General features: G+C 46.6%; 1 protein-coding gene across 1 annotated transcript; it reads left to right on the top strand.

Moving 5' to 3' along the window:
• The first annotated feature begins 809 nt into the window (after window positions 1-809).
• Window positions 810-22090, top strand: LOC121592325. The gene is made up of 7 exons (XM_041913725.1): window positions 810-1421; window positions 12023-12078; window positions 16451-17797; window positions 18785-19561; window positions 20173-20612; window positions 20699-20920; window positions 20993-22090. The coding sequence occupies exons 1-7, from the start codon at window positions 1404-1406 to the stop codon at window positions 21787-21789; spliced, it is 3657 nt and encodes a 1218-aa protein (XP_041769659.1). The 5' UTR covers window positions 810-1403; the 3' UTR covers window positions 21790-22090.
• The last annotated feature ends 937 nt before the right edge of the window (window positions 22091-23027 follow it).

Here is a 23027-nt window from a genome sequence, read left to right on the forward strand (position 1 = left end):
ATCTTTATGGCAGCTTTTGCCTGCTGCTGTCCCGTTTCACCAATTAGAGAAATGCGTTTCAAAGACCCTTGGGCCATTTTCTAGTGAGAACAGGGCCGGCAGCCAATTAATTGCTGATTACGATACCAGCGAGCAATTTTCTGCTCAAATAAAAATGCATCATTTGTGCAATGTTGCTGAGCGGAGAGCCTATTCGCCTATTACCTAACCGAGCTGCACCGAGACAATCAACAAAATGGGACCACAAGCAAGATATTCCGGTACGGTACGGACTGGTTATCGACCGAATTTCTCCACCTCACGCACAACGTTCTGTTCGAGACCGGTCTGGTCTCGAGCGATCGAAGCAAAGAAGTCATCCCACGGGAGCGCAGGGCGCTTCACCCGGGAAACGTCGCATTCTCTCACCACTACACGCAAGCGCAAAACGTTCTGCATCGTCTTCGATCGAGCGTGCAGGCGAAGAAAAATCAGTGTGTACGTTGGGAAGCTTCTTTCTTTCCCCTCATTCGTGGGGAGAGGGCACCCTTTGTTCCCTTTTGCTTACCCTGCCGCTTCGTACATGCCGCTTGGTGTGCTCTTGATATCGTTGGACCCATGCCCCATAGGAAGCACGCTGGTGGGGAGGATCGATGCTCGTGTGCTTTCTTTCCATTCTCACACCACTGCCGCCCAAAGGCTGCACTGGTGCGAGCATGGTGCTTGGTGCTTTGCGAAAGGGGAAACACTCACAGGGGTCGGATGGGGCAGAGAGAGAGAGCGAAAAAAAACATAAAACCAGCTTACATTCCCGGCCGACCGCACAGTCGGATTGGAGCAGTGGCCGAGGAAACATCGGACAACTGCGTCGTCGTCGTAGTCGTTGAAAGTCTCCCCTCGTTTTTTGTTCTTCTTTCGTTTGAGTGTGTTGCGTTTTCTGGAGCGAACAAAAAAGCAAGTCTGGAAGCAAGTGCTGCGTAAAGTGTAAGCCGTGTGCGTGTTCAGTGTTTCCCTACTGATCGTTGCGTCCAGTGATTGTGCTGCGGTTGTGATTGTCTGCTTGCTTCGGCGAAAATCGAACTTCAGCAGAAGAAAAACAGAAAAGCTTGAGCAGCCAAATTGGAAACACACTCCACACCCGAACTTCCTGCACGGTCACGCTGCAATTTGTGTTGCGCAAATTGTTCCATCCAGCTTCTCTGCCGCGCCGAACCCGAGAGCCGTGATTTTGCGCGTTCTGAACGAGCAGCCAGTGTGTGTGTGTGCGCGTGCCTATTGGTGTGTGTGTGTGCGTTACGAAGGTGGTATAAATTAGGGGCAAATAAATATACTTCCCCCGTCTTGCTGTTGGATTCAACCTCCAACCGCCAACGCCTGAACCAGGAGAGAAAGGAAGTCTGCTTCTGCACCCAAACGCATTCATCATGAAGCTTCTATTAGCGGTAAGCATGGATTACGCTTCCCATTACGGCCTGTTACTTATTTTCTTTGCGCGTAAATGTAGCCTCCTTCCTTTGCTATGAAACATGAACTTCCGGTTCGTTCCGTAGAACACACGGGTTAAGTAAAAGCAGATTCTGAAAGGAACGCAGCTCGGCGAAAGAATTCAACCCCAACCTCAAGCGTACGTGCGGCCCGTGCGTCAATAGAGAGTAGGGCGTTTTCTCTGCCACATTCGCGGTCGCTGGCCGGGGTCTCTTGTTTTCTTTGATATTCTGCACACATGCAGCTGTCCGGTGTCCTCCTTTTCGCTGGCTTGCGCCGATTGGTGATCGATTACGCTTTCCGAGCCGATCGACGTTTTGAGGTGACGCGAGCGTGCACTCGTGCAGCAGCATAGCAGTGAGAAACGGTCTCCACGTTTACAGTTACGGCTGTGCGATCGGTTTCATAATGTGTTGCACACGGGAGATGTTATGCGATTGGGAGGGGAGATGCTGCGATGGTGCACCGTGATGAGATAAGGAAAGCTGAGGTTCAAGTTCAAGTTCATGAACGTGGGGGATGCAAGAGGGAGAGGGAGAGTTGGGATTTGAATGCTGCAGATGGAACTGATGGAAATCAATACTTTTGATCTTAATTAATTCAATGATTATTGTAAAACACAGTTGGAAATGTTATAAAGAAAAACAAAAAAACGAGGACGCCATCAAGATCATCATTTCAGGAACATAAATTTGGTCCAACAAAGCTACAATGGCTTTCTTTTAAGATATTTGGAACGATTAGTTTTTACTGCATTAACGATGATCATTATCTAAGATAGTTTTGTTCGAATTTCATAGATAAACTCATTTTATTTAAATTATTGAAAATAATACACTAATGTTATTATGCTTAATATCAGTTTAAGGAAAACTGAACTACAGAAAACTATAATTCCTAAACAATAATGGTGAAAAAGGTATAGGAAAGATGGAAACAATACCATGTTTAATACGGAAACTTAATCTTCCATCAAAGCTACATAACTTATTGACAATTAAAATAATGTCAATTTGGTTATGATTACATTACCCTTGAACAATTTCCAGAAGTTTGATAAAGTAGTAACGGTACAGAAACGTTTTAGAGAACATTTTTTATAAAGCAATGCTTCATTTAAAGTAATTTCAAAAACTGAATTTATACCCTATTTCAGGCTCATAAGGCATTTTGAAAAATTTCTAGAAGCTATACGTCACGACTTTTAACTTCCTCTACGTGCGTCTTCCTTTGATCTCAGCCTTTATCCTTTCGACATTAGAATGCCCCAGAAAGTAGATAATGAACGAAGCAAAACAACATACTCTCACACGACGGTATGAGTAGATCCAAAACCAATCATAAACCTCTGACCATCTGTTGTTTTGCGATGCGCAGTTCTTAGATCTTGCGTTAATGAAATTTAATTAGACAAGAAAATCGGCAAGAGCGCAGTAGCGAGTGGCGAGAATATTCTTATCCCACCTCCAAGCGGCCTAGCGTTAACCGATCCTGTGATTCTACTGACTTACTTTAGAGCGGTCTGTTTGTGGCTGTAGTTTAATCAAATTGGGCGAAACCATTCAGCTGCGATGAAATTAATTTAGCTCACGAAACGCAGAAGTGGTTTGGTTTGATGAGCTTTTGCTTTTCGCGTTTCTATTTCAAGTGGGGATTTCATGCAATAATAATTAATATTTTTCGCCAAACAAAATAACAAATAAAAAGGGAAGGAAAAATAGGATAAGAAATGGTGCTAATGTTCCTCTCTGCCACTTGTTTCGGTTAAATATTTGCTCATAAAATGTGCGCAGCAGCTCCCCTGTGTTTTGCGTGCGCAAACACTTGCCAGAAGTGTGTGTTTGTGTGGTTGTGTGTTTTGGCTAGTCCTCTAGACAAAGTGTTACACGCCGGAGCCATCGATCTTGGCAAGACAAATATGCTTGCTACCTTGTGCCCCGCATGTCGTATTCACCCTTCCCGGCTGGTGAAAGATTCGACACAGTTTCCTTCTTACACACAACACAACATTTCAAATGCTTGCTTTGCTAGCCCAAATGCTACGCACATCAATATCGTCGGGTGCTCGGTGACACCTTGCACGACGCGATACACGATACACGCCAACTGAAACATATTCTGTTTTCGTTTTGTCTTACTTCTGCCAAGCCTTCCCCGCACAGCACACAACAATTGAGGGTAACCAAATTAGAATCCATTTGCATACAAACTGCCGCGAGAGTGCGGATTCTTGCTTTTTCTGCCTCGAATTTCACCCCTCGGGCGGGCTTTGTGTGCACGTAAATTAGCTGCAAAACGAACCGAACGATCGGGCTTGAGTCATCCGCGAGTTGGCAAAAGGTTAACATTCTTCTTGCTTTTGAAGCCTGGCAGAGAGCAGAAGTAAGGATGGGTTGTTCCATTTCCTGCATCCCAACGACAAACTTGATTATTTATCCCATTGCCAGCGGGCCCTGGTGCAAGTGTGAAGCAGGAGAATGTAATTACATTAATGCTAATTATGGGTGCTTGGGTATGGGCGAGAAAAATGTGTAAGCTCCAAGTACAGACTGGATGCCCCATTCGATACTGTTTGGTCGCTGCAGTGAAACGCATTTGGCCCTTTGGCCGGAGCGCAAAGAAACTGCCGGAAGGGAGCAGATTGTTTCCTCGTCCCTAATAAGCCAAAATAAGCCCCCAAGCGGTGGATGGGCTTAGGCCACCATATGCTGATATGCCCTCGGAAATATGAAATCTCCCAAGCTGGAAGGGCTCATTCGAAGTGAAGGCAGAAGGCTTGCTGTAGTGATAATTGAAATCAATCAGCTGTTCACTCACCCCGAGGCGAAGCTCGCCTACGAAGGCGCCTTTGGCCAAACCCTTCCCAGAATGATTTACGACCGGCAGGGCGGACCACACGGGTTCTTAAAAAATCTCATTAAAATGCAATAGCTCTTCCAGCAGAGCAGAACGTTTCGCTACTAGCCTTCGCAGGCAAATGAGTGGCTAAGCTGCAGGCGTCCCCATGCCGTACAGAAATTGATTGTGCGTGAGACGCTCATTAAAACAGGACGATACGAAGTGTGTGCAGCATTAATTGCATAATCTGTTGCGAAGTTGTTTTCAGCCCCATTAATCGGGTCGGGCTGAGCCCCAAAGGGACCTGCTTCCGTTTAGCGGCCGCCTGTAAGCTCAGCACTGATTACGCGCGGTGACACACTATCATTATCGTTGCATTGCTGCATGAGGTACTTTAAATTGGATCACGATAAACGATGACATGGGAAGAGTGTGCTAGTACATCGCGCTTTACACACTCTCTTCTTGACGTCTTTTTCAATTAAAACGACTTCGGTCTTCATCCTTTGGAGTGGAAATATGAAAAAAAGCAACCTTCCCAACAAAAACCGGCAAGGTTCGTCGCTTACCGGCGCATTGACATTGAGAAGAGACTTTCAAGCGACGAACCTTTGCTCGACCTTGACAATGCCCGCCGTACCGGGTGCGGTGTGCCGTGTTTGGTCATTAGCGTTCTTAACCGCCCACCGGTATCGTGCTCCGGTTCTGCGGTGCACTGTTGCACTCTGCCGCGACCGGGTACGGAGCTGTGAAGTGCGAAATCTCTGCGAAACAAAAACGAAAGAACTGCAGCTGAGAAAATATTTACTTTGCCCGAGCCCACGGCACGAATCCATACATGGCGGTCCCGGCGGTGATCTGGTTCTCTGGTGGTCTCGGGCATTCAGTTGAGATTCCTGCCGCGTGCGGAAGAGGAACCTGCGAAAGCTTAGCGTACAACCGCGCGAAGACCATTAGGAAACATTATTACCGATGCTGCTGCTGCTGCTGTTGGGTGCTTATCGCAATGGAGGTCACTCACACGGGTGAAGACAACGGAATGATATCTTTTTAAGCCGGTTTGTTCGTGTGTGTGTGTGTGGATGGTTTGGGGCGGGTTTTTCCCAGTGTGAGTTTGAAACATGATCGAAGTGTTTTTTTATGGGAGGTATTAAGGAATAATAAAACTTTTTCTTTTTGTGGAGTAGCATCGAATGACAAGTATGTTTTTTGCGACCTGGAATATCAAATCGCAGTTAATGCAATTACCTCTTGGGTGAATGATTTTTAAAGGTCATTCTAAGATGCGACTCTTCGTGTGGTTTTAATTGATTTTAAATTTCAAGCGTAAACATCATTGAGGCTACTGCAAAAAGTCGTTAGTTTGAGAGATAATCATAGATTAAAAGTCTGATTGATGACGATTGTCACATATTACTGGTCATTAAAATACAACTTCACAATGGTGTAGGAATTTTGAAGATATTTTGGGACTTTCATAAGCTCAACACTTTCTTTGAAGTTTAAAAGGATTTAGAGATCTCCATTCTACAATGTTGATAACCTACAATTACAGCCACAACTGCAGACAACGATGAATATATTAGAATATATTAGAAATTACAATTCTTCCTCCTCGGACCAAAGGATACTTCTGACACAAACTCCCATTTTTATATCCATTTTATGTTCCAATCTGCTCTCTTTCTGCTCGTTTGGCATCGTAAACTAGCACATCTGCCCACACTAAATAGGTCAACACCCTCCCTCACACCAGTATACGTTTGTCTTGTGGGTGTGTGCCATCTTTACCTAACCAATTTGTTGGTCTCCTAACCCACCGACCGATCGATCTGGCGCTCTGGAATGTGGCCTCAACGCACCACGGCACAACGGTTACAGCAATCCGTTCAAAGCCGTCGAGCAACATAAAGGTGCCATTCCAAATCGTCCCCGGGACACACTCATCCCCCGGGGGAAGGTGTTACGAAGCACTTTTCCTGCAGCGGAAGGCGAGAAAATCGCAACAAACAAAAGACGTATGCAACGATTGTGATTGCTGCGTTTGCAATCACGGCGTGCTGCTCCATTTGAGGTTTGGTTTTGATGCGCCGTAATGATGAGAGCCCGGACGATGAGGCGGATGATGATAATGTTGCCAGACAGGCAGCAGGGATGATAATGGGAGGCGAGGGAAATAATTTGCCTACACCCCCCGCCTCTGCCGGTCGTACCCGTGCACCCGAGTGGTTGCTGTTTTCCCTCCTTTGTCCAGCTATGATATGCATCTTTTAGCGGCCAATTGGCAGGATGGTTGGATGGTCAGTTGCCAAATAAAAAAAACGGAAAGAAAGAAAATATAGGCACAGATTCTGTTCCCAGAGGTGACGACCACCCAGCAGCGGGAGTTGCGGGGAAACAATTATCTCCGTTCAGAGCGTGTCTTTCGCCGGGGCATACGCAAATCATAAATTTCCTCCCCGTCCTTCGCACCCGAGGAGGGGGTTGCTGCGGAGCAATTACGGGAATTATGGGAAGTCTCGTCTTTCTTTCTTTCTGCGTGCGATACAATAGTAGTGAAACAGTTCCAAAACTATGTTACGAAGCAATGGGGTGATAGATGTATAGGCAAAGAAAGGAGATCGCAAAATGGCAAAATGATCGATCGGTACGATGTGCCAGCCACACATCACGTTTGATCGCTCGAATCGTAGAAAAACGTGAACGAGACCATGCTCAGCTGCACAGGGCAAAAGCATCGATAAAAGCTCCAGCCAGCGAAAGCCAACCAATCGTCCCCGGCTTGTGCTGCTGGAAGGTTGTTGATCTCCTTTTAAAAGAAGACATTGCCATAAAAATTTTATGCACACACCTGGACGACCTCCGGATGGAGCCCGAGGGGGGAGGCAGAATCTTCGCCCCTGGTCGGCTATGGGTCAATGGACTGGAACTGGGCATGGGAGAAATACAAAACCCGGCACAATACTGTCCCGGCAGACGGTTCTTTTTATTATTATGATAATCCTATCAACCTAGAATTCGGCAAATAGTTTGAGTCTAGCATGCGTCACGACCACCAGAGGGGGAAGGAAAAAGGAACCGGTCCCGCCTGACGTGTCTGGACGGAACCGATTCTTTTTTTTTTTGGCTTCTTCTGCACCATCGGAAACGGTATTTTGTGATGTTTGGCAGCGCTGTTGTTGCTCATTACATTTGGCAGGCCCGCGAGTGGAAAGATTGGCAGGCGGCCGATCCAGATACGATTAATTAAACGATCGTTATCCGAAGGCGGTTAACGTGGCATGCGTGGAGTGAAGTTGATTAGAGGGTGAGCGAAGGGATTGGCGGTATTCATTAAGATGGGTGGGTTTTTTTTTTGGGAGTTTCGGGAGAAAGTTACCACCCAGCGGTAGGTGTGGGATGGGGTTCGGATTTTGTAGGTTAGCTTGTCGCTGTGGCAAAGAAAAGGGTAATTGTTGATTAGTAGTTTTCTTTTCTGTCTGTTAGTGTTACGCTTATGCTATTAATAGAGGTTAAATGCCCACTTTTAAGGCATATTTGACTGGCAGCGTTCAGCGTGAGGTTTGAATAACGTAAAAGCGGTATAAAATTAAACCCGTTCAATACTAAAGCAATGAAGAATTTTGATCGATTTTCAAGTTGGAATACATCTGAGGTAAACGTTATCAATTTAAAAGAGCTTTAAACAAGTTTAGGCACAACTCTCCTATTTCTCTTTATCGATAAAAGAAGCTAGAGGTTTGAACTTAATTTGAATAAAAACAGCAAAAAAGTTGGTGGACCTATATTTCCGCTATAACGATAGATACATTGGCTAGAAAGTCGCTAATCAGTTTTGATTAATACTAAATTAAGTACAAAAACCTGTTCTTCACATCTATTATGCACGACAAGATTGATCACGCACGAAACTTGTTAGGGCATTGCAATTAATAGGAAAAATAGACGACTTAATCCCATCAATGATACCTCCAATGATACTTCTCCAAAGTTTTGAATAGAGCAATAAATGAGAATAGTTTTTGTCCTCTATCTTTAGTTTGATTTGCCATTTTTTTAATCGAATTTGTAAGGTTGCGTCCCGTTTCCTTAATGCCCGGCGCCAACGGTAGCTCATTAATCACGCTAAATAGCGCTGATCTGCGAACCTTTGGGCGCTGAAATCCATTATCGATGGATCATTATCATTAGCGTCTTTCAGCGGCTACCGAGCATGCCACGGCTACCTTCGAGTGGCCCATTTCTGATAAGAGAAACAGGTTTTTGCACAAGAAGATAATTCGCTACCAATGTCTGTCGGTGGAGCATCAGCATCAAGGGGATATATTTACAGAATGATAAAAAGGGGTATTTTATTATGCTTGGTTGTTGCTCTCTTTTCGTATTTTATTGAGAATGACTTCCTCCTTTCGCTTTATCGATCGCACACACATAAAGGGGAGTCCCGATGATTGCGGAAGTCGAGCAGATTTTTTTTCTAGTATCCCTTGGCATCGTCAACACAAAGGGTATCAAGGACAATGGGAAGCCTCCTGTTGATGTGGATTGCGCTTGTCATTTTGTCATTAATGTACGTGCTCTTGAAAGGAAGTAGAACAATAAAGAAAAGAATGCCACGTTGGAATACATTGGTTTAATATGATCAGCAGTTACTGTATAATTAATGAGTCTGGGTGGGTTGCTGTACTGGAATAAATGTCTCAAATTTTTCTTAAATATTCGTAGCTGTTAATTAAACCTGAATGTAATAATTATCACACTACTGAATAAATGCAAGAGTGAAAAAGACAAGCTAAAGACATGCAATTGCAATTCTCAACCACTTTCAGACGCACTCGAGAAACAGTTGTTCCCTTTACGCTTCCACCACGAACCCGCGATCATGTGAATTATCGCAGACAAGTTCCTTCCCTTCCATTGCTTGCAGAACGAATGAAGACATTTCGGTGCTAAGCTTGCGCCTGCTAAATTACGCCCAGACTAGACAGGATAAATAGATATGGTGCGCAGTTTTTCTGCCGACTCAGCAAGCAAACAAGAGCTGGTAGTTTGCGTGTGCGTGCGAACAGCCGGTTCGGGGAGAAAAGACTGATTGGTGATGTCACTGTCACTGTCAAAAGCGAGCGAACGACATGCTCGGAGAGCGAACATCTTCACCGATCGGGGCAGGCTGCAATTTAGCTAATCAATGTTGACCACGGCTACAAATGATGTGGTTGCCAGCAGCTGATGACAGCGTTTGACAGCGTTCATCGTTCAGCTGGCATGACAGCGAAATGTTTTAATCAGCCTGCGCTGAAAACGCATACATCAGCAGGCAAATCGTTCGCTTCCACTCGTCTGAATGCAACATTATCTCGAGATGACATGCGAAATGGAGCGGGAATCTGGGGAATATTTTATTCTTCTCTATCGGGCAATTTTGTAAAGAAAATTATGCAGCAACCCTACGTTGCAGTTCAGTTTTTAACACTTTGGTTGACGCGCTGCAATGCTGGCACCGGTGACTACGGACCGGGGTGACTCTTAATTACAGCGAAGCCATCGGCAGTTCTTTGGCCTCTTGATGGTTGCGATAAATTAACCACAGTACAGTGTGTTCTTTTCTCTTCGAGTCACACACACACACACACACACGCTCACTCTCTGGGGTGTCGAGAACATGGTCACTCGTCGCCCGGAAAAGGGAGGAGTCTTTTAGGCACGTTCATATTTGTCTTTCCTTACACCCCGATGCGGCCGATTGTAATCAGATCGAGATTCAGCGGCAGCAGGAGCAGCAGCAACAGCCAGCAATTCCGAGGCTGCCTTACGGTTTAATGGACATTAGCGGACCTAATGGATCGATAAGTGAGAAGGCAATTTGTGTTGTAATTACGGTGCGAAGAGTTATGTTCTCTTGCGGGGATAGAACGAGAGAAAACAAGTGTATGGGAGGGAAATAAGAACACCGACCGAGAGGTTGGTTTGCTTCTACCAGGCTGTGGAGATGTCCGAGATGACAGAGATCTGGTGGTAGATCTTATTACACGGTGGCACTTAAAACACACAAAGCACAGCTGCGACCGTATGATGTGATCTACAAGAATGATCTGTGTTGCCATAATCTAGACCGCAAGCGCAAGGTAAATGGCTAAGGTTCGTCGCTTGTGCCTAAGTTCAGCGCTTTCAGTGCGCATTTTTTACATGACATTTCATCCCACTGTCTGAGCCCTGGACACTTGTCGATGTCGTGTTGTCGGTGCGAATAAATTTGTTGCGGGGTTGTTTTTTTTTGTCTGGTTTCGCCAAAATGTATGGCCTCGTTAAGCGGTTATTTTTATGGTTCAATTCTTCCCGAGAACACAAACGTTGGGGGAAGGTGTGGTTCGTCAAACAAATATGGTGAAAAGAGTCACAATAAATCAACCGAAGAATGGAGCAACTTTTCGTCAGCCAATCAATCTCGAATTTGAGTTCAGCGTGCGCGCAGCCGAGGTTAATGACATTATTGTTCCTTCCGTGCAAGGGGTATAATAATTTTGTCAATGATTTAAGATATTTTTAACGTTTTTCTATATTGTGAGTGTTGTATAGTCATGCAAAACGATGAAATTGCTCAACGATGCTTTGTAAAAGGTCTTCCTCATTCGAACTCAAACCAAAACCCGTTTTGTCTGCAGTTTTTTTTTTGCTGGAATCAACTGATGAAGTTCCCCAGTACCTTAAAACAGTGTTGGGATGGCGTTAAAATGCTTGTTTCCTTCGCTTCATCCAGTTGGCATTTGTTTCTTCATTTTATCACAACAAGCTTGGCAGGATGGACGGTAGCTTGGTCAAACCCATGTTCACCGGAGCCGGGTCGGCCATCTTCTACGCTACGCGGGGGGTGCCACGAATACCCAGATGCAGAACCGTGATTTTCCAGAATTTCTACTTCTCTACGCATACCGTTAATACCACCTAATGGGTAGTGGGTTCTCTCTCTCTCTCTTTCGATCTCGAACTGAAAGGAGCGAAAAACCGGCGCAAAAATCCTTAACCTCGTTGTGCTGGCAACACTCAGGGCGTTTGCTTGGGCGTCGTAAAACGTTACGAAATGTTGTTGACTTTGAACAAATTAAGTGTTTGACCTCTTGCACAGAAGGAAAAACAATTGCGTACGGTGTTCGTACATAGAATTGGAAAGAAGTGGCTCTGTGCCGCTGTTAATGGCACTGCGGATACAGATCCACCCGGTCCCATTAGTATGATTGACAGTGTCCCGTTATCGTGTACGTGTAGAATTTGGTAATGATATGATTTGGAGCGCGATATACCTTCTATCGGGGTTCGTCGCTTAATCGCAACCCAGGCGCAAGTCTTTCGTTTAACGCTTGGCGGGGTGACAGTACACCTTCCGCTAGCCCGTTGATCGTTTTATTATCTATCGGCTGTTCAATTGCACGCAAATTTGGTATGAATAATTCAGCACCGGTCGGCCGTCCTGCTGACGGAGGAGATGGTTTACTTTCGCAACAATTTATTAGCGCCCGCGTTTTGGGCCCAAAACCCATAGGTAAAGTAATTCCATTCCCTTGACACTTGTCTCGCATCGCTTAACACATTCTCGGATCTGAAATGAGTGTGGTTTTGGCTGGAGCTGTTTTTTTTAGTGTGTTATAGATCTAAAGAAAGAACCTTTTTGGCGTTGCAAGCAAGTTTTTAATCATGTTTTCCTTTCCTTCTTCTCACTTCACAGGTGTTAACTTTCGCGACGTCCCTGCTTAGCATACAATGCCGACCACAGGCGATACAGTAAGTTTCGCATATTTTCGGTGCCTTCGTTTCTGTTTCAGTATAGTCGCTCGTAGCGGAGAGAGAAAGCAAAAGAGGAAGAAGAAGAGAGATGGAAACAAGAATAATACAACATATTAGCATGCTCTGTGTGGTTAAAAAAACGAAGGGATAAAGCTCAGCGATGAGGAGAAAACAGAAAAAATGGGTGAAAACAAAACGAACCGAACACAAGAACACGAAGATGCTCCGAAAATTTACATTATAAGGCTTGATACCCGAAACGACCTGATCTGTCCGCTGGGTCGTTGTCAGAACGATCTCCTGCTTCTTCCCCATCAACCCACCTCATTTGCTTCCTTAATCCATGCTTTTTTTGCTCTTATTTTCCTCTTTCACATTCCCCTTTCTTTACTCTGTCCGCTGGGCTAGTGTAAGATTAAGTAACGAAAGAAAGCAGTTTGATGTGAGCAAAATCAGACATTCTTTTTTCAATCCTCGTGCCCTTTCTTAGGAGAATAGCTTTAGCATTTGCTACAAAATGTTGGATATTTAACTATTCAATTCTGCTCTATACAAATTTCTATCAATTTTCACTGTCATGTAGAACCTCAGACAAAAAAGAAAGATCTATCCTAAAACTAAAAGGCACAGCGAATCACGCATTGTTGTGCGGATCGTGTTCTGACCGTTCGTTCGTTCGTTTCGTAATTGGATGTGTTTAGAACGTAAGCTTCTATGTCGTACTAAAACCCGTAATGTATCTATTCTTTGCTAGTGTATCTTTCCTTTCCTCTCTAAGCAATAATACCTCCATTGGTTCTGTTTTTTTTTATCCTTCGCCCCGCTAATACACTGGGATTGGTGTTTTTGTTTCGTTCGTTCGGTGCAGAACTTACTTTTGATGTGTTGTGTTGCTGTTCTTTTGCTGCCCGTGCTGCATAATAACATGTCTATCGTTCGGGTTCGTCGTCTGCCCTTCGGTTCGCGCGCGCGCGTTCAAGTTCTTCCCGATGGAAGAATCAGCTCGTGACTTTGCAAAAAAAAACCCCATCTTACCTGCTTGCTTTTCTGCTATGTGTGTGTGCGCGCACACGCTCGCGTATGTGTAACATTCTGCATAGAATCGTGCGTTCCTTTAATAACCGTTAATCAGCGGCCGGGTAAATCCGTCCTCCTGGTCCTCCAAAAGTGGAAGTATTTGATCAATGGAAGCGCCATTACCGGTGCTCGAGGACTTGGGCTAGCGGGAGGTCCGCGGTTTCGTGGATCATGCAGCTGAACAGTGAACAGATCAGAGTATCATTAAAATGATACCGTTTGAGGGCGGGCCACTGGGGCCACAGGGGACTACGGTTGTTCCTGGGTACGCCTAATGTGTGATTAGACCGTTTGATGAATGGGTTGAAGCACCGTTTATCAGGCAACGCCATCTACATGCTTGCCACGCGATTAACGAGCAGATGGATGCCAACTAGCAAAGAAGTGTTGCTGCGTGTGCGAGGTAGAGACAGACAACGCTTCACAAAACCAAGCGCGTTAGGCAACGTGCCGAAACTTTTGCTTTCCGTCGTCACTGATGTGGTTTTGTGTGCACTGATGAACTGATGGGTGCCTCCCCGGGAAGCGATAAGCATCTGCGCCACGGTTTGAAGGTTGCTAAATTTGTTCCACCCATTTTCAATGCCCCGAGAACGAGAAGATTAATGCTGCTTCCCTGATAACTTGCTTTTAATTAAGCCATTTCGTTGTTGAGGAAGCAATTTTGGATTGATTTGTTTAAATTAGAACGATGAGACGATAGCCTTTTTAAATTGATATTCTTTGGATAATGGATTTTGTATTATGTATTATTTGCTACGGATTTTCCAATTTTATGTTTGAGAATACTAACAGTCAATTATCGTCGATCATGCTGGATTAAAAGAGTGAAGAGAATAGTTTTACTAAAAATCTAAATTACATCGCCGTTGTTTTCTGTTGTTTTCACGAAAAAAAAGAAAGTATTTATAAGATTTTTAAAGACTTTTGGTCAGCAAAATACCTAAACAAAAATTGACCAATGGTTTCAACATTGATTTATTGAATTCTTATTTGCTAAAAGATATTTGCTTCAATCAAATACATTAACTAAAGAGTTTTCTCAAGCAAGATGTTAAATCAGAGCCGTGAAAAAGATGAACATTGTGAACATATTACCGATGATTTATTCATACCACTTGTATCATATGGCAAGTTAACTGGGCTTGAGTGGTTTTTCCCCATCTCAGGTTTTGTTTTTTTTTGCTATATATTTTTATTCTTTATTTTATCTTCCTCTCATAAATTGCTACCTGTCTGCATTGGTGTCATTTCATCAATTTTGCACACTCAATTCTCCCCCCCCCCGGTTTTGCTCACCCGTAGTCGTTAACGTGCGTGCTGGTGCACTTCTGCCCTGCCCTGACGGGCTTGTTAGACCTGTTACCTAACTGTACCTTCTCTAGCCATCGTTCAACCACCACCGAGATGATACTTACGCATCGCTTCGGGGCGCTCTTGAACGCAGTCGCCCTAGCACAGCCAGCAGCAACTTCTCCGCTTCTCCAGCTGATCGGTTCTGTGGGTAGCCTATTGCATCTGCCAGCCTGTTTTTTTTTGTGTTAAGCTAACGTTATTTACGCTTGTTTTCGTCTAACTACAGTCTGCATTCTGTAACTGTTGCTAATGCTTTAACAACGCTTTGCCTAGCTATGCGTCTTCACGTCGGCGATGGCCAGTACGCTTCACCTGGTGGGCAGGTTGTTCGTCTTTTTTATGTTGCTTTTACTAAAGAATCTTCAGACGGTAGCAACGCTTTATGTACTGCAGCGGGTAATGGGAGGTGCGTACGCCGCTGGACACAACCGATCGTGACAAGTTCGCTTCGTTCGCGCTCGACTCGATGACTGGCCAAGATGTTTTGATGATATGAGCTAGAGAACCGATGCTACTGGCGGGGCAGATTTTATGAGAAAATTCATGTCGGTGTCAGTACACTGTTCCACTAGAACCTTTGGTAATTTTACAAGGAAACCCATGCTCCCTGATGGGTGGAGTAGAGTAGCGCAGTGCAACAGGCAGACAAAAAAAAAAACGTATCGGGTTAGGTGATTTCGCGTAAAAGAAACCGGTCACGACAAACAAAACAATAAATGTAACCGCAGCTCATTTTCGTGCTCGTGCAACGCATAATTGACGGTCCATTTTATGCACGAATTCTCAATACATCGTGAGGTCGCAGTTTCGCCGCGTGTGAAAGCAGAGTTGATCGAAAAGAATCGCCGACCGCCGGATGTTGGACAAAAAAAGTAGACACAATTATTCTATTAATCTTTAAATTAGACAGCATTTAACCGCCAGAAGCTCATCCCCGTCGGCTTCATAGTTCTGTATAACAGTGTGTGCGTGCGTGCGCGTGTGTGTTGGTGATTGTGACTATTCAATTTCTCCGTCGGCATTAGCCCGGGATTCTGCGCGTGTGAGTTGGCGGGGACGTTAACAGTATGGCGAGCAGTGTACGACCTAACTCTTGTAAACCAACCCGTGGCCATAATCAAACCAAAACTGCTCAGAAATAACACCAGCGTAGCTTCTAGTAACCAAACAAACCCCCAAACACATGTACAGGTATGTTTACTGATATCAATATTAATTCTAATCGCTTTGTTCCTCTATTTCTGCTAAACCAACTCTCTTATTGTGCTGCTTTTGCTCTGTGTACGTTTTGTTACCCTATTTGATAGATCCTGTTAACGATTTTTTTTTGTTTCCTTTTGTGATCTTCTTTGACGGAGTGTAGCTTGGTTTTGTGTGTTTTTGTTTTAAATTAAAATGTCTAAATTTCCCAAACGAAAAGCGTGAAACCGCTTTATCTGCTGGACTTAATCTAGATAACATTAAGGTATTTGGTTCAACATTATTACTTTTTATGGCAGTAAAAAAAACGAAAAGAACTAAAATCCCTGGATGAATATTAATTTCCAAAAGAGCCAAACTAGCACTCCTTCAGAGACGACCTCCTCTAACCGTCTTGGTACATTATCATAATTGGTTGCGATGAATTAATTAACCCTGGTATGTTTCCTTCTCTTTCAAACTAAAAAAGAAAAAAAAAACTATCCCGAAACGAGATTTGCAAAATCTTACCACCTAGCGTGTTATTGTTTTCGGAACTGCCCCCCATTTATCTCCTCCCCGATCTGTTCTACTTCGAGTCCCACCGGCCCCACGGATCCGCTTTCATTCTTTCACCCCAATCGCTCTATCGCTTCTTTCCCAGGGCATAAGGCCCGTCGCTTGCTGACCCTGTGCTCCACCCGACTCCAGCCGCTAATGGTTCCATTTTGTCTGCATTTTTCTTGTTTCGCCACAGGATCGAGAAGCAGGTGATACGGCTGGTGCCGGATGCGCGTGCCCTCGAGCCGCTGCTAACGAATCAGCGCGGCTCGATCGAGGAAACCGATCGCATCCTGCGCGAAATCGAACGCATCAACATTGCGATGGGCTACAAGAAGAAGGTGGACGTTGCATTCCCGCGCAGCGGCCAGGACACGTCGGGCTATTTCTATCCCCGGCCAGCCTACTTCCCCCCGAGCGTCGCTCAGCTGAAGACACCGCAGAAAGCTTCCAAGGGTATCGTACCGAACCCGTTCGCGGCACAAACGTTCTTCTATCCGGCACCGTATCTGCAGCTGCCCAGCATGGCCACACCGAGAGCATTCAGATTGGTGCCACTGCCAGCGGGGCAAGCCATGGTACGAGCAAGCAAAGAGCTTCGCTCACCGAATCAGATCTACATACTTCCGATCAGCGTCCCGGCAGCGGATGGACGATCGAGCGAAATTCGCTTCATTCCCAGCACGATCAACTTTGCCTCCTTCACGCCGGTACAGCTGCGCGGCAAGGCACTCGACCTGGAGGGCAGACGGTCGGCTGCGCTCAAGAAACCGAAAGGCGTGATGGAGGACGTGGCCGAGGTGGCCGATGCGGTGCAGAGCACCAAGCTGGAAGAGGAACTGCTGGAAGAGATCGCCGAAGCGGTCGACTACGAGGAGGAGGAGGACGAGAAGCAGACGGCGGGAGCGCAGGTGGCCGATGTGCCCGCCGTGCCGAATGACAAATTCATGGGCGACCCCGCCAAGAAGGCTTCCAGCGAGGAGGGCGACGAGGAGGACGAAACCGAACCGGACATTGAGCTGGTGATGCTGCAGAAGGTGGCCGGCAAGAGCTTCAACATTTCGAACGTGTTCAACAACTTTACGCACCGGTTCAATATCCTCCCGACGACACCAACCACGGACTTGTCGGGATCTGCGGCGGCGGACACGCCCCAGGACCTGAAAGATCTGAAAGAGAAACCGCTGACCGGGGATGAAGACCTGCCAGCGCAGGATAAGGGACCGTTCGGCATCTTTGCCACGAAGCAGGCGGATGCGGGCAGTGGGCTCGTGATTCAGCGGCTCCGTGTGCGCCAGGGTGGAATTGCGATTGCCGGGCCGGGCGGTGTAGCGACTGCGGGCAGCGGTGGTACGGCAATTGTAGGTCCGAACGGGACGGCCATTACGCATCCGCGCAGCCTAACCATTGCTGGGCCGGGTGCGAAAGTGTACGCCGTGCCGGAGACGGTAGATCTGGCGAAGACGATCAGCGCCTCCAAGCGTAGTCTGCCGCTCGATGCGGTTCTGGTGGCGAGTGGTCCCGTTGTCTACTATCGGACATGAAATGGGGTCCGTTGTTGGACGTAGCAGGTGTGAAGAGATGTAAATAGGATACTGTACAAAACTCCTTCTCGCGTGCTCCAGAGAAGTGAGCGAATTGACTTGCCATGGGTGGCCTACGACGACGATGGAGGGAAGGCTGCAACACGCAAACGATGATTTCAGTGGACGAACGGCCATGGTAGCGACAAAACTATACCTTTCAAATATTTGCTTTGTCAATGATTTCGTTTCTCTATACTATGAATTTGTGTCTACTAAATTGTGCTATTGATTGACCACGAATGTATCTCATTATTGAAGTTGGCATCCTGATTTGCTGAAGTTGACAACTTTGTCAGTGTTTTTGTCACTACCATGGCCAGACGTCTATGGATTACCGACTGGACTGGAAGGGTTTAACTTCCATCGATTTTTTTAAACTACGATTGCCGCTGTTTAGCTTTTAAGAGTACTGTGTAGGAATGTAAGGATTTAAAATCTCTTTTTTGGATCTAATAAAGTGACAAAATTTTATTTATCAAATGAATCGTTTCGTGTACTGCTTCAAAACGATCGCAGAGCATTTAAGATTATTAGTGAAAATTGCATCAGTAATTGATTTACCCTTAAAAAAAATGTTTGTCTGTATGTGTTGTGTGCTACAATAACAATGTGTTCCATTACTAACGACATGGTCCTACTGATCAAGTGTGCTCGCACTAACACCTCCAGCGAAGGAGTTTGGCCGCAAACACCAACCGACAAACGCTTGCTAGGACGCTTTACTCTGCGCTAACCAGAAGATGAGGACGCTTACGCTTGTGCCTGTGGTGCCTGCCTGCCTAATCTGCCACTGCTTTCGATAACCCTTCTTCCCATTCCATCCAATGCGATGCTTTCGTGACGGTGAGCAGAAAACCCTGGAGCCTTGCAGCATCACGCTATGCGAAACCGCCACTCATCACTTCGTTCTATCCTCGTTTTTCCTTCTCCTCTCCAACACAAAGCTTCTTCCCCTATCGACCGGCAGAGCTTCATACTCCGGCAGCACCATACTCATACCCTGCACCGGCCTTTCCATTTACCGGTCGGCACTACAGTCTAGTGCCGGTGTCGGTGCCTTTCCCAGCTGGAGCAAACACACCGGTACCGGTAGAGACCGCACAGGGTATGCTACCGATTGTGCCGATAAATGATCGAACTTCGGAGAAATTAGTGCAAAAACCGGCCATGAAAAAACGGGCACGAAAACCGGCCACGAAAAGCAAACCCAAGCGAGTGATGAGTGCTCCGCTACTGCAGGCCCTCCAGCAGCAAGATGGACAGTTTAAGGTGCAGCAGTATGCTTTAGCCGGAGCTCCGGAGCAGACTTCCAAAGCCATTCCGAAACCATCCGGACCAGCACCGGAGAAGATCCAAGCGTCAGAAGGGCAGCGGTTAAGCCCGGCCCAATCCACCAACCCAGTGGTAGTGATGGCTACCGGGTCCACGACGGCCGACGCTCCGGTGATTGGGCGCGTCCCTGTAGCGCCGACCGTCCAGGAGTACTACCCGTTCTATGGCGTTCCGATGACGGATAATCGCGAGGAGGCGTCGCTCATACTGGAACCGTCGTCGAAAGCGATCTCGGGCAATGGTGGCACTGCCATCTCGACGCCCGTCTCCCATGCCATCCTGAAGCAGGGCAGCCGGGCGAAGATCCTGTTCCGGCCGCAGTCGGTCGCGATAGTCGGCGCGAACGGGCGGGCCCACGCGCAAGCCGATCTGATTGTCGACTATGTGAAGTAAATGAGAGATCAAATAAAATCCCATCACACTATAGCTACATTCGCATCGCCTTTGTTCGCCCATCGTCGCGTGTTTTGTACATATATTAATTCATTTTCATTTGCCCCAAAACATCTCCCTGACATCAAAAATCATCGATTGCCGCTTTAGGAATGCTTGGGAAGCCATTATATCTCCACCATCAACCGTTCATGTCGAGTTTGTAACGTTGTCGTTTGCGTTCAACGCTCCATAAAGTGTGTACATATATGTGTAAATATAAAGTCATCGGACATCTTCAACTTCCACCATCGATCACACTACCCTTTCCCTTTACTTTCGCTCCTGTGCTTCTTCGCACGAGGACGGAAGCACTTTGTAGCTCTATCGTAGTTTAGTATGCATGTCAGCTGCAGCTGCACCAACTCCATCCTGTCACTCTTCCTTCAGCCCTGTTTCCTGCTCCCATCCTGCATAGGTAAACTGCGTAGACACATCCGCTAACCTTGACGACGTTTTCCAATGTTCACGTGAACACGTGGTCAAGGTTACCGTATGGGAAGGAAGTGAATTAGAGCACCCTAGAATGAAAAGGAAGCTAATGAACTACCCCATTTATCTATTCCAGTCCCGAGCATCGAACGGCTACCGATGTGCTGAAGCTCCCATTCTACGGTGGAGCTCGTGGGCAGATCCTGGAGATCCGCAAAAACAGTGACGGTACGGTAGTGAGCAAGATCCTGCGAGGAGATGATGAGGACGTCGAGCTGAAGGTGCAACAGGTGGCCGACGAGGGAGCTAAGCAGTCGAACGAGCAGGCGCTCGATGCTAGCGACGAGGACCTCAAGGGCACAGATCAATCGTTCGGGGATTATCTGCTGAAGATACAGAATGCCGCTGCCTCGCTCGTATCGCTACAGGAGACGGTGAAGAAGACGGGCAAGCTGTCACCGGACCAGCGCAAGGTGTACACGGACAATCTGGAGAAGCTTGGCGTTGCTGCGCAGAAGTTGGCACACATTCAGCAGGCAGATGATGATCAGGATGCGATACGGTTCCTGTTCGATTGTAAGTATGCTGTGGAAGGGTTGGACATTTTGTTTTTGTCCCTATTTTGGAAAACTTTCATCAACTCAACTCTAATGAACGATAAGTATCCGCTTTGACAGCTAACTACGAGACCGCACCGTCTGGTGAGCCGCAGAAGAAGAAGGTCTCCAGCAGCAAGATCACATCGTTCCCAGGGTACAAGGGCAAGGAGGAGAACAAGAAGAAGGAGGAGGAGGAGAACGTTGGCGAGGACAGCTCCAGTGGTGATTCCGTGCAGGTTGAGACACAGGAGAAGGAGAGCTCCATTGCCGAGGCTAAGCCTGTTGGTGAGTACGACTTTATCGGAAGGAGATCGTTGGTAGAAGATGTCTTATCGGATATATTTTGTGTTCTCACAGGTCTTGCGATCGCTGGTGAAGGTGGTGTAGCATCATCCAAACCCGTAGCCACTGCCGTTGTCGGTGATGGTGGACTGGCGGTGGCACGCCCGGTAGCAACGGCCATCGCTGGCATCAAACCGAGCGAACTCGGCAGCTTGGGTCTTCCAATCTCGGTCAACAAGAAGGTGCTTACCAAGGGCAAATATGGACTGGTTGCTGCTGGGGATGAAACCTCCGGTGGTGTCCTCGTTGGTCCCGACTTTGAGGCTCGTGTTGCACCGAAAGAAATCGAAGCAGAGCTGGAGGACAATCGCCAACAGGCGATGGCTAACTTCGACACGGAGAAATTCTTGGCCAATCTGCGACTGAAGACGGCCCCAGCGCCTACTCCAATCCCGAGCGCACCCCAATCGCTAGGCTCCTATCAACCGGCTACGTACCTGCAGCAGACAGCCCCGTACATGTCCGACTACAACCAGCTGGGACAGAGCGCCTACCCCGTGTACACGCCGACCATCATTCCGTTCTACAACAGCTGGGCCCCGAACTACTACCCGTACATGAACACGCTGAGCGCTTACCAGCTGGCAGCACTGCAATCCGCCCAGTACAACCAGTACCCGTACCTGTACGGTGCGTACCAGCAGCCGCAGCTGCAGCAGAACCTCGCCCAGAGCCCCTTTCAGCAGTTTGACTATCCCCAGCGCGCCCTGTACAATCCGGCACCCGTGGTCAATGCGGCCGCTGCCTATCCGAACTATAACAATTACGCATCCTTCAGCAGCCCATCGCCATACCGATTTTTCTACTATTAGTCTGCTGATCGGTACCGGCCCGCACGATCGCTTCCTGCTGAACATCGTCTCGAACGGGCCGACCACCACCGACGACTGAGTGCATCGTGTCTCGGGCACGTTCATCTCACCTTCACGCGGTCTGGTGAAGAAACTCAAACTCCATTTTTAGTACTACAGTTGGCCAACGATATTTTGTAGGTCTTCCGATTGGCAGCCGAGCTCGACTCCCGTCCATGGTTGCATACACCCCCTCACGGCTAATCCTAAGACTTACGAGACTGAACAACTACAACGATTAGATTGGTGTTAGGTGTAAGGGCAAAAACAAAGCGAACGAACTCTGGATGCATGATGGTACACGGGCAACGAACCCCCCGATCCGAAAACCTGCGGAGCTTGATGGCCATTCCGGTGGGAGTGCACGGATCCGGTTTGGTTCGGTTTTGCTGTGCTGTGCCATCACGTCCGTCGTTCGAAAGCGACGCAAACAAACTTACGGTAGCGTGCGGGATGGGTTGCCCATACCCGATCTGATAAGTGCATTTCTTCTAGCGCGTAAGAGTACGAAATAAAGAAACGAACGGAATAGCTTCCATTAGTGATGTAGGTGGATAACTATAAAAAATGCTACGTGTTGTTGGATGTGTTCGTTTGGAAAGAAAGTGAGAAAGGATTTCAGTTTTTGGATTGGAGCTCTACTGGTTGATTAAACTACGTTTTGCTCTTTGTGATGCTAAATTTGCTAACCACTGCTGTAGAAGATTAATGGAATAGCTCACGTATGGCTCACTTATTAGTTTGTCAGTCAGTTTGTCAGTGATTGGGTTATCTGTTACTTGATTGGATTACCTATAGTAAGTTAGACAGTATTGATGACAGGGATGCTTTGATGCTGCACGACTTGATGGGAGACCACGGTATATAGTTTAAAATTCTAATGAAAAGGTTATCGGCTCAACGTTTAACGGCCAGTATAAGGTTCTTCATCATCTACCTCTAACTATGGCCTTAGAAAGGTTTGTTTGACTTATTCGTAAACATTATCAGATGATCAGCCCGTGTCACGGGAATGCAAGGGTTTGAAAATGACCTACATATTAGTAAAAATTTACATAAATTTTAAAATTTACGAGCAAGTGGTAGCATTGGACGTCATTCAAAAGAATCTACCGAGTCAGACACACACCCAAGACGACCAACGTAGTTCCATCAAGAAAAAAAACGGGTAAAATTCATCGAATGCATCAGAACATAAC

The sequence above is a fragment of the Anopheles merus genome, chromosome 2L (genome assembly GCF_017562075.2).
Source record: "Anopheles merus strain MAF chromosome 2L, AmerM5.1, whole genome shotgun sequence".
Lineage (NCBI taxonomy): Eukaryota > Metazoa > Arthropoda > Insecta > Diptera > Culicidae > Anopheles > Anopheles merus.